The sequence below is a fragment of the Sorex fumeus genome, unplaced genomic scaffold (genome assembly GCF_029834395.1).
Source record: "Sorex fumeus unplaced genomic scaffold, SorFum_2.1 ptg000047l, whole genome shotgun sequence".
In the NCBI taxonomy this organism is placed as follows: Eukaryota; Metazoa; Chordata; class Mammalia; order Eulipotyphla; family Soricidae; genus Sorex; species Sorex fumeus.
In genome coordinates, this window is record NW_026606104.1 from 1953094 (window position 1) to 1965476 (window position 12383).

Below are 12383 nucleotides of genomic sequence, written 5' to 3' on the forward strand. Positions count from 1 at the left end.
TAAGGGGCAGGGTATCCTGAAACAATGGCAAATGGTTACAAAAAGTATAATTAGAAAGTGTCTATTGGAACAATATTAAACTAATTGTCACTAAATTTCTTAGTACTTCTATGATAAGGTGTGTTCGGAGAGACACCACAATTAATTTCAGACTTCTTGTCGTCTAAAATAAGGAGAGAAAGAAATCAAATGTTAGTCTTTGAAGTGCTACTGATTACTGAGTCTGAAAGGATGGCTAAGTGGAAGGGTGGCCACGTGGAGAATGAATCAGGAGATACTGATTGAATATTTTCTTGAGGAAAAGTTAAGGGATTTCACGGTGGGTAGAGGAGAAAATCAGGTAGAAGAAATAGCTCTGCAACCTAAAAGACCCTCAGGGAATGGAACTGGACACCTGACCTTGACTCCAACCCATTGATACTCCAAAGGTAAAGGGCTGCTACAGAGCCTTTGACCATCATTTGTTTATTCTGTTACTCATATAACAGATGTGTGACTCCACGTTCTTGAGTGGGCATCATGGATATGTTTGAATATATGTGTGTGTACATATATATATAAGCAAGCATATATACATATATGTGCATATATATATACATATATATATAGCATAAGTGATAGGACTACAGTGGTGTTCAAGATCCGGGTATGGATGTGAAGATACAATGTTCAGCCCTGCTGCAGCAGTGCTCCCAACCCTCTTCCCATCCCTCAGCCCAGTCCTGTCTGATGCTTCATCCCCGCACTCTTCACTGACAGCAATGTATTTTCTGTAAACGCTTCATTTGGATCTTGCAAAACATTTATTCAAGCTGGGCATCTACATATTTCACAGATAATTGTAATGAAGTTTCCAGGTAATTTCATTATGAAAGCTTTAAAATTTCTTCCCATCTGCAGACTATCCACCCTGTTCACCCTTTCGCTGCAGAGAACACAAAGTATTCACTATCAATTGAAGACATTCCTGCTCTACATCTCAGCAGATCCATGTGGATGAATGTAACCTTTCCTGCTGTGTTTGCATAATGAGTGGAAACTCTGTACCTTATGCCATCTGTGGCTAACCTGACACATCTGTCTGACATTTCTGACCCTCCTAATGGATATCAGTCCTGAGGTGTCTCTTGGACAGAGCCTTGCACTTTGACAAAGGCATCAGGGAAGTAAATAGAAAGCCCTTATGCACAAATTAGAAGAAGTTCCCCTGAAAGCTACATGCAGGCTCTGGTGAAGGAAATAGGGGGCTGATCTTGTAGCCACCCACAAGTAGAAGGCTGTGCTGCTACAGAGGTTTTGCCAGATCCCTCCGCTCTTTCCTCAGCACGCACTTCTCTTTATTTCTCTGACTATGGAGGGATTTCTCAGACCTATCCAGGAGTCAGTAACTTGGCATCCATAGCCAATTAAGAGGTTCCATGTGATTGTGAGGAAAAATGAGAAGGAGTGAGGACAATGACAGGTACACAGCAAAGTTCAGGGTGCAAAGAAGAGATAGAGTTCGAAGGCTTGGCAGAGGGTCATCCCTGTGGGAATCACTAGTAAGACCAGAAAGAGACAGCAACAGCTGCGGAGTCAATAGACCCAAAGAAGGGAAAAACTCTGATCAACTTAAATATCCAAAAGGCAGCTCTAAGGAAGAATCCATCTAAGATTCCTTGTTCTAGAGACTTTCTTACCCTAAGTTTGGAGGCCTGGGAATCGGCAGGCTAGTCTCCGGGTACTAAAGCGAAATTTTCTTTTCATTTCCTTCCATTTCATGGAACCAAAAGCGATGATTTCCTCACTTAGCTCGCAGGTAGATTTGCTGGCAAACGAATCTGCAATTTCCAGCCTAGGATCAGGGTTCAGTGGGCTGACGGTGACTTCGAAGGCCACTGCTAAAAATAAAATGACAACTTCATTGTAGTCTTACAGTCTTATTGATCTACTCATGATTGACCTCAAGTAAAAATATAAGAAAAGCAATCTCTAAGTCCAGTGTGGCGTGAAGCAGATAGAGACACTTTTGTCATCTTTATTTCTAATGGTCTTTCTCACTCTGCCTTCTTTATAAATGATGCCAGGATTGGGCTATTGAGAGTAGTGGAGGAAGGGAAGTTGCCTTGAATAGGAGCTTTAATCACTAGCACCACATGCGATCCTAAAGCTCAGGAAAGTGATTCCTGAACAAACAGCGAAGACCACTCCTGCATGTGGCAAAAAATCAAAAGAATAAAAGATAGAGCGAGACAGACAAATATATAGATATACAGAAGCACATATTGCCAGGACCAACTGATTGAATATCAAGATAATAAACATAAAAAACAAATATTTTGTTAATAACAAAATGAACATTTAAAAAAACATGTAGAGAAACATATCTAAATTATTTGTCTCCATGTCCCTTTGCTTGCTTTTTCCACCCTGGACAGCCTGGTGAACACATACTTCCTCCATTTTTCTTCTCTTGCTTCAATTTTTATAGGTTGTTTTGTGTGTGCAAGCCACTTCCCACTGTTCTCAGGCCAAATATCCAACTCGGCATTCAGGGAGCCATATGGAATGCCTGGTATCCAACCCTTTACCTCCATGTAAGGGCAAGATTCTGCCTACTGTACTGTCACTAGAGCCATCCTCCCAATTTCGAATTAAGTCATGTGCAATAACAACAATATTGTGATTGGAGACAGAGGGTCGCTAAGGAGTTAAGATTGTGCCAGCCTGGCAAGTTATTCACCCATAGAGTCCCAGAGGGTCTCTCCAGCTCACCAGGAGTAATTGCTCAGCACAGATTCAATAGTAACCCCTGAACATCACTGGGTGTGCGGGGAAAAACTTTTTGAAGATGTACATCTCTCACTCAATGTATAGAGAAGTTGTGGCAAGTAGCAAAGTTTCAACACCTTTGCCTCCACTGAACTTTGTCCCTACACGCCATTCTACTATAAAGCTTTAACAGTTGCCAAAGCTTGCAGTTAAGAGATGGGGTTTCACCATTTGGGGTAATCAGAGACAGAAATTTATTTGACCTATGTTATACTTATAAATATTAGACCAGGAATGTAATTTCATCCAGAAGGAATATACTCTATATGTTTTCAGAGTTACAACTCTAGCTGCTAAAGTTTGTCGGAGTGAAAGAAAAGAAGCTCTGAGAAATTCAGCAGGAGCTTTTAGGTGCTTTGAGGTGGTTTTGCTCACCCTGTCTGTTCACCGTTGAAAAGCCTTCCCGTTCATAACATGCCTCTCTAGAGTAGATAGAAGGCTTGTAGGGAACTGAGAGATCATAATTATCAGAAGGCATAAGATATACTTCATCAAGCCTGTATTTTGTATCTTCATTGTCTTCTTCATCACTCAACAAGCTCTTGTCCACTATGGATAATGGAGGACTGGTGCAAAAACAAAGCAATGGAATTGGTAAACAGAGAAGTAGGTCAGTTTGATGGAAGATTAAGTATATAATAATCATGGTAACTTCTCTTAATATTATCTACTTTGCTCTATTTGGGTTCTGTAATGAAAGAGTGACAAAGGGTGTGTACGCAACATGGAGGTACTGAGTGCACAGAGAAGAGTAGATTTTCTGAGGAAGCAATCTGTTTCATTTCATCTCAGAATTGTTATTAATTACAAGGAGCCCATCAAAAAACTGTAATATGACTTTGAATCTTTTCAACAGTTTTTGTGAAATGTCCATTCAACAACCACATGAACATTGTCTTGTTTAAAATTTACTGGTGGGATCCTTTGGGTCTTCCAAGTACATTTTCCCCTGTGACAAATATGAATGAATTTCTGTTCCCATTCTTTACCACACCCCGGTTGACAACACCAAACAGCACTCAAATAAAGGCTAGTGCAGTGACTATTTGATAAACAGTAGTACAGTGCCCAAACTCCTGTGACTCATCAGCACTGCTGCAGTAGCTGAAGACATGTCACTAAGTCATGTAATGGTCTGTGCTAGGGTTACATAAATATTGTCACTCAGGACTCATATTCATAGTTGGGTTAATGACTAGGAATATTCAGCACAAATTCCTAGAACTGAGAATAGCAGTGTTACCATTGGATACATTTAGTGATTGTTCCTTTGATTTTAAGATCCATATTATTCATAGTTACCTGGCATAGAATTGTTCTTCATCTCTTTGCTCAGGATAAGTGTCTTTTCCTAAAAATAAATAAATGCAATGGTTATAAAAGCCGGATACCTTTTATAAATTAAAATGTTAGTGTCTATATGATCTTAGAGACACCTTCACTGAGAGAACAGGATATTGTAATAGCACAAGACAATAAGATATTGTGAGACAAGGGAATGTAAGAACTCACTTGATTGGCTTTCCTGAATTTTGGGAAGTATCTATTATGCTGGCTAACAAAACAACACAATAGATTTCTGCAGTTCTGTGAAATATTAAACCTCTTTCCAAAATCCATGAGCAATAGTCTTCCTGTATTTATATGAATTTTGTCAGTACCTAACTGTTTCATATTGGACATGCTAGTTACAGATAGTGTAGCAGAACATTCCATCCCATAAGACTAATGGATGGATATTCAGAAAGCACAGAATAAAAATGAATGAATATTTGCTGCTCCATAGAAACTGGCCATTCTTGGTATGAGGGAGGTCAGAGCTTTGCTTCATGGAAAGTCTTGAGCAAAGTAATGGACTATGTAGTGGTGCCTGGACACTAGATTACTCCTTCTGGACCGAGATAGAGGATAGACACACTAAAGATGGTAGCGATAAGAATAGGACACAGCCAATGCAGAGGTAGAGTAACACGTAGACAAAAAGCACCTTTAAAAAAAGGCTCTACATCACTAATCATCAGGGAGATGCAAATCAAAATAACAATAAGAAATCCTCGTACACCACAGAGACTGGCACACATCAAAAAGAACAAGAAAAGATATGCTGGCACAGATGTAGCAAGAATGGGATTATCTTTCATTGTTGGTGGGATTGCCAACGGGTCGAGCCCTTCTGAATAACAATAAGGTCATTCCTCATCAAACTAGAAATTGAGCTTCTATATGACCCAGCAGTACAAGTTCTGGAAATATATCCTGGGGGTGCAAAAATGTACAGTAGAAAAGACATCTGTACCTGTATGTTCATTGCAACACAGTTCGCAATAGCCAGAATCTAGAAACAATCCGAGTGCCCAAGAACAGGAAAATGATTGAAAAAACTTTGGTACATCTACACAAAGGAATACTATGCAGCTGTTAGTAAAGATGAACTCATGAAATTTGCTTATAAGTGGGTTGTCATGAAAAGTATCATGTTAAATGAAATGAGCCAAAAAGAGAGGGACAAAGAATGAGTGCACTCATTTGTGGAATATAAAACAACATAATATGAAACTAACCCCCAAGGAGAGCAGAGACAATAGCCAGGAATATAGCTCCACGGTTGGAAGACTGCTTCATGAGCTAGGGGAGAAGGCAGCTTGGATAGAGAAGGGATCAGAAAGTCAATGATGGTTGGAGGCGAATGGGAGATGTGTGATGAAAGTAGACAAAGAACCAAACATGATGACCTGTTAATATCTGTATTGCAAACCATAATGCCAAAAGGTAGAGAGAGAGTAGTACTGTAGCACTGTAGCACTGTCTTCCCATTGCTCATCGATTTGTTCAAGCAGACCCAGTAACGTCTCCATTGTGAGAATTGTTGTTACTGTTTTTTGGCATATTGAATATTTCACGGGTAGCTTGCCAGGCTTTGCCGTGCCGGCGAGATATTCTCAGTAGCTTGCTGGGCTCTCCGAGAGGGGCGGAGGAATCGAACCCTGGTCGGTGCATGCAAGGCAAACGCCCTACTGCTGTGCTATCATCCCAGCCCTAGAGAGAAAATAAGAAGGAAATTGTCTGCCATGAAGTTAGGAGGTGGGGTGGAGTGGGAAAGATACTGGGGACATTTGTGGTGGAAAAGTATACACCGGTAGAGGGATGGGTGTTCAATCATTGTATGACTGAAATTCAATCATGAAAAATGTGTAACTATACATCATGGTGATTCTATGAAGAAGAAAAAAGGAGGAGAAGGAGGAGGAGGAGGAGGAAGATGAGAAGGAGAAGTTGAAACAAAATGAACAGGAACAATAGTACAGTGGATAGCGCATTTACCTTGCAATCGGCCAACCGGGATTCAATCCCTGGCATCCCATAAGGTCTCTCGAGCACCACAGGAGTAATTCCTGAGTACAGAACCAGGAGTAACTCCTGAGCATTGCCGGGTGGGATACCCCCCAAAAATAAATAAAGATATTATTTTTAAAAAGAATCAAAGGGGCAGCGATCATCAGGAGATAACTGTTAGTAGGTTCACCAGAAAAGGATCTACATGCTGTGCTAATTTGTCATAGCACTTGTGGTGATGTGTGGTTAGAATATTGATATTTTAAATGCACCTGGCTGTTGCATGGACCGGAAAGGCCTTAATGAGCAGTGAATGGAATTGAGTTGGGGACAGAACACCAGACAAGAAGGGGCAAGGAAACAGTGGTGGAAGATTGTGGGCACATTAGTACTAGGGGTGATTGATACTGAGGGACTTAAGACATAGGATCATTTCTAGAAGATATTCACTCTGGGTTGATGTGAATAGACACAGAAGGTAATCTCTTCACATTCTGAAGAGGCTGAACATCCTTACGTAAACAAATGTAAGTGGGACCTTCAGGATTTGAAGAAAATGAGAGCATACATGGTACGTGAATACTTTATTCAAGAGAAGACTTCTGAAAGATATGTTCCCTGCAGCAGGGAAAGAAGTGTATGTGAGTGTGTCATTGTTGCTCAGGCTCTATTTATGTGACAGAAGGGCCAACTGAAAGGGATGTGAAATTGGATAGGATTACAACATTCACTCACTTTTGGAAAAACGATTTCATGACACTCCTAGAGGCTGGTTCAATTTTATAGGTTAGTATTGGATCTAGCCAGAGGAGTTGGATTTACCTTGCTCCTTTTCATTCTGTAGGAAACAAGAATGATTAGGCTACCTGAAAGCACAGTTGTATTTTCTTCAGTTGTCATTTCACCCTGGATGTTGGACTGTTCATAGCTGGAAGATATTTCCAAATTGCTTGTCAGGTTCACAGTGTCCTCTTCACTCAGGACTTCCCTTTTCTTCTCCTCCATATTCATACTGTGCCAAATAGAAGAGACAAGGGTGAACCCAGGTGATCTCATCACTTACTTTCCTCACTTGTTCTGATGGGAACATCACAGTGTTTCTGCTCAAAGTGTTCTTCTATCAAAGTTGCACCGTTGGGCTGTCAGTGTTCATGAGTAAAAGATACATGAGAAAGACATGAGAAAATGGTCAGTGCACTAACTCCATGACTTCTCCTGAGAAGTTAGACTTAAGTATCCAGTGTGGTACAACCAGAGACACACACCACAGATCCATCCCAGGTTTTGCAACTGTCTGAAGTCATTTTGGACAGAAGATTGCAATAAACTAGATGAAGCAGCTTATGAGGTAGAATAGATTCCAGGTGATATTAGGATAGTCATGCCTCTCTTCATTATTATAGAGAAGTCCTCAGCTTTAAAATCATTCACAATTTTTTTCAGAAATACTTTGCTAGTTAATGTCATACTACTGAATCTACATTAGATTCAGGCAGAAAGGACTCTGACCCAGTGGTTTATTGATTGGAGAAAATAGGTACTTTTGGTGTGTGCAGTAAACCTTTAGAGGGCTGCTTATGCCTTCATAAATACAGGTACAGCATACAATAAAAAAAACTAAGTAACAAGCATTCTTCATGGATTGACTGAATTGAAGTGATTTCTCACTTCTGCCCTACAAACAGGTTTTCACGTCTTGGTCACACGAAACTTTCTTGCTGACAAACTCTTGTAATTTGTGCATTCTTTATCTGTTTGGCATTTAATAATTCTACCTTACCTTATTTTGCTTGAATCTACAGTTTCCTCTCCTTCTTGTTCCTCTTCAGTATTTTCTGCAAAAAAGAAATTCATAAATACACATTCACCTATTTCCCATGGAACTTACTAGAAATCCTGTATTTACTGGATATAGAATGCAGTAAGTGAAATACGAAAACTGTAATTACAAATATCATTTCGCTGATAATCATTTGCATGTGTTAAGGGTAGTCTGTGGCATGAATCTCAGATGCATCAATTTTATTAGCCTGAAATTGCAGATCAAAATCATTACAAGCTCTCAATGACAATTTTTCTTAAAATTTTATTGCTTTTGACAATATAAAAATTCCAGATTTCCTCCTATCACTTTTCTCTCTTGTGAAACAATTTTCGTCAGAAGCATGGACTCTCAGAACCTTCCCAACAGTCTTATGATGTCCCTTCTTTCCACGGAGAGAATATTGATTCCTGTTATAAATTATATCGGCCTTCTAGCTAATTCACAGCACTCCATGAAGTTCATCTTCTGTTAGCCCAAATGTGATCTCAGATTTTTGGATTGTTTTATTTCACTTTATTTTCACAAGGGATTCACAGGGCTAACACTTGTCTCAACACCTAGGGAACACTGGTGGTGGGGCTCTTTTTTCAAGGATGGAAACCAAGTCAGACACAGAAGGCAAGCACTCTGTCTGCTGCACTCTCTCTCTCTCTCTCTCTCTCTCTCTCTCTCTCTGGCCTATTGAGGTGGGATATGATGTTATTTTTGGTTATTGGGCCAACCAAGCAGTGCTCAGTGCTTATTCCAGGCTCAGCACTCAGGAATCACTCCTGTCAGTGCTCAGTGGTGCGTAGGAGATACCAGGGATCAAACCCAAGCAGGCTGCAGGCAAGGGAATCATCCACCAATTGTATTATGGCTCTAGCCCCTAAGAGAAATTTAAAAGCCAAAAGGGCTTGTGAGACCATTATTGCTGAAGGTGTGAGTCCACTATAAGCAGGTGACCTGGGGCTCAGTGCAGTGGGTGGTGTGACTGACTCACCGGGACTGAGCTTGCTGATGAGATGCTCTACCAGACCCTGCATTTCAGCCATTTTCTGCCTTAAGACTTGGCCCGGAGAGCTGTCCAGGTCTTCTTGAGTTAGAAGGAGATGGATACTCTGGTGGAGTAGGCAGGAGAGACCCCACCCATCTTGTAACTTTTGGGTTAAGTTGAGCACTTGTTGTTTCTGGCTCTGCATTACAATATCACATTTCCTAAGGACACATATTGGAGTAGGGTTAAGAATCAGAATAGATGACTGTTCAATCAGCATAATCAATGGCTGAACAAATAGCAGTAGTCCTACATTATTTTTAAGAAAATGAGTGATAGACATTACATTTTGAATAAGATTTCAGTGAGTGTTTTTGCAGTTATCCATTAAGACCCAATCTGGTCCATAGGATGTGACATCCAGTAGCAAATAAAGACCAGAATAGTACATCACAGTAATTGAATACTTATTCATGATATTATAAATTCTGTTTGACTTTCATTTTTGTGACAAGCTTCGACTTGTTTTCTTTAATTTTTTTAATTGAGATATATTTGTGTAGATGTTCCTGCATAGAAATTTCTTCCCTTGTACCAGCAATGTTGGTCCTGTCCCACTTCAGGGGTTATTATGCTTTCCCACCAGCTAGCCCACTCACACCCTCCTTACTTGAGCTGCTCAGGTAGCCGATCTGCCAACTTCTTCACTTCACACTGCAGCTTCTCTCCCAACACCAATTCGGTGATTTCTTTACAGCCTTCGTTGTCTGAGAAAAAGAGAGAGACTTATCTGTGTCAAGTTGTGTCTGAAACTGCTCTTTTCCCTCAAGAGAGGACCAGGATTCATTCAATAATGAAGTAAGCCCCAACATTGACTGTGTTCTGTAATTTCCACAATTCCATTGCTCTGTAACAAACTCAAAGCATTTGATTTACTTTTTATCTGGAGCTGCATATAGAATTTTTTCCGAAGTACGGAGAGTAGCAGTGGAGTCAGTTACTTCAATTAGATGAACCCTCTAGCAAAGATTGAATTCTTATCACCGGAAACAGTCCTGGCCCAAATTACCAAACCTTGTAGGTTCATGAGTAAAGCCCTGGGGGTACATTATACCATTAAAAAGCTGATAACTTTGGGATCCAGACATTGTATAGTGGGTAGGCCTCTGGCTTGCAGGCAGTCAACTGGTTTTGATCCCCAGCAACCCATGTGTCCCCCGGAGCCTATCAGGAAAACATTCTGAATGCAAAGCCGAGACTAGGCCGCACACATTGCTTCTTATGGCCCCAAAACCCTAAAACAGTATGTAAAATTTTGAAAAGAAGATGAAAACTTGTTTTTTGCCACAGCTTCTTTATACATTGAGTCAATATATACTTTTATGTAATATCTATAGTCATAATAATATTTGCACAATAAAATATATTATTTAATTTCATGATGTGATCACAGGCAAAGAAATCAAATAGCAAGTGATATCAGTGATATTTAAACAAGAATAAATAAAATACAGTTTTTTAACGTAGATGTTAGGCTATTATAAGACATATTAGGTGGCATGGGTGAAGTAGATTAAGCCATCTTTTTTTCCCTATTCATGTGTTATTATATCCCTATACATGTGTTATAATTAAGTAACTAAACTTGGGTTGCGTTTCATTAAAATTAGCTATTCCTTCCAGGATAAGTGTGTTTTCCTAGTTCCAATTTGCTTTGCCATTCATTAAAACTGGGCATCATTTCTTGAACCAAGAGGCAGGAAAAGGTCATAAATTCAGAGTTCCAGTGTCATAACTCTTTCTAAGTACTCAATGCCCCTTGCTCATGATTCCTGTGGCGGTCAAGCCCCATCTTCATAAACAGGGATTGGGTTTTCAATTGTGGGACGGACAGGGTAGGAAGGGACTACGCAATACACAGGATTGGGTTTCTACAAAACCCCACAATTCCTCCATTGACTCATTCTCAGCTTGGCCAAACATCTAAGCCTACATAGGTACAAATGTTGAGCATCCTTTATCGCCAAAGATTCACCTGATTAAAGAGAGATTGAGCTGCTGGTGTAGATATTGAGTATCCTGAAATACTCTGAAACATTTACAAAGAATGACCAGTCGAGACAGGTGAAATCCCTAGTATGAATATGATAAATGACATCCAAATGAGAAAGAATCAAGAAAATATGCCTCTTGTGAAATATATTCCATTGTAAAGTCACCACAGAACTTCATAAGTTCATTTCATTGTGCCATAAATGAGTACCTTAATCTTATACAAGGAATACGATTTGTATATTTCCATTTGCCACATTAACATCAAATATGCTTTCTATTTGATCAGCTTCCATCTTTGATCATGTCTCTCTTCTCTGACTGGGTAGCCGGGAAAGGTTTTGTTGATGAAGTTACTGCTATGTTAAAGTTGCTTAACACCTCAAGGTATAAGAATAATGGAGTCTGAGACTACTTGGACTTTAAGTCCTGTTTGAACCTATGAAATTACAAGATGGTGGATGAGGTGACGAATGAATGCCTTCCAACTTTATTACACACTCACTGTTATATTTTCACCCGGTGCTTAAAATCATACCTACCACACCATGGCATTTTGTGCTGACCAAGGGGGTTACAATGGGTGACACATTGTCTCTGGGAAATCGCCACCCAAAAATTCTCCCTCAACTTTGAAATACCATGAATATTCCATCCCTTAAACGTTTCTGTGTCTATACCCTTGTAAACCAGTGACTGGAAGTGTGAAAGTTTCCCACCCTCCGTGAAATGGAGTCAAACACTCTCTTGTATCTCTTCAGAAATGTGGTCACAGAGTTACACTGACTTTGATAAAGGGGGTAAAGGAAAACCACGGAGTTTTTTGGTTTCTAGAAGGGAGACAGCTCATCACTCTCCTGACCAGGGCCCACCCTGTGACACTTACTGGTTTTCTGCAGGTGGTTGGCCAGAACATAGGCTGTAGCTTCCGATACAAGCAAGTTCTCTTTGACATCTCTCAACTCCTGCTTGCATTGCGCCAGCTGGGAACGAAGTTCCTGGTTCATATCCAGGAGAGTCGATTCGTCCCTCGGCTCACACAGAGGGCTAAGGTGCACTGCCATGCCAGTTGTGTGGCAGAGATGTCAGCACCAGGACTGTGGAATGAAACCCAAAACATGACTGATTAAATCCAAGAAAAAGGAATGAACGGATTTTCTCAGGACTGAGGGGGTGAACATTCAGGAGCTTTCAACTTACTGTTGGAAAAGAACAGCTAGCACCACAACACTTGAGAGAAACAACTAGAACAAGGTTCAAGTTGCCAGAGGTTAGTCACACACAATGTCTGTACTCAGACTCCAGCAGAATGAGGACCCAGTGTGCCGGCTAGCAAGCTAGAGTCCAGTAACAGACTTGGAATCTTGAGCGGGGACAGAATCCAGG

General features: G+C 40.4%; 1 protein-coding gene across 1 annotated transcript; it reads right to left on the minus strand.

Annotated features, from left to right (window-relative positions):
- Positions 1 to 1680: 1680 nt before the first annotated feature.
- LOC130031443 (putative neuroblastoma breakpoint family member 5) lies at positions 1681 to 12061 on the minus strand. The gene is made up of 8 exons (XM_056122790.1): positions 11884 to 12061; positions 9616 to 9712; positions 8952 to 9166; positions 7925 to 7979; positions 6967 to 7156; positions 4114 to 4162; positions 3187 to 3360; positions 1681 to 1880 (listed from the first exon to the last, which is right to left on the minus strand). The coding sequence occupies exons 1-8, from the start codon at positions 12059 to 12061 to the stop codon at positions 1681 to 1683; spliced, it is 1158 nt and encodes a 385-aa protein (XP_055978765.1).
- Positions 12062 to 12383: the final 322 nt, after the last annotated feature.

Excerpts from the sequence above, each read along its gene's own strand:
- LOC130031443 (XM_056122790.1), bottom strand. The coding sequence starts at position 12,061 with ATGGCAGTGCACCTTAGCCCTCTGTGTGAGCCGAGGGACGAATCGACT. Across the intron at positions 7,157-7,924 it reads GTAGATTCAAGCAAAATAAG|TATGAATATGGAGGAGAAGA; the intron begins GTAAGGTAGAAT and ends TATTTGGCACAG. Across the intron at positions 3,361-4,113 it reads GAAGAACAATTCTATGCCAG|TGGACAAGAGCTTGTTGAGT; the intron begins GTAACTATGAAT and ends CATTATCCATAG.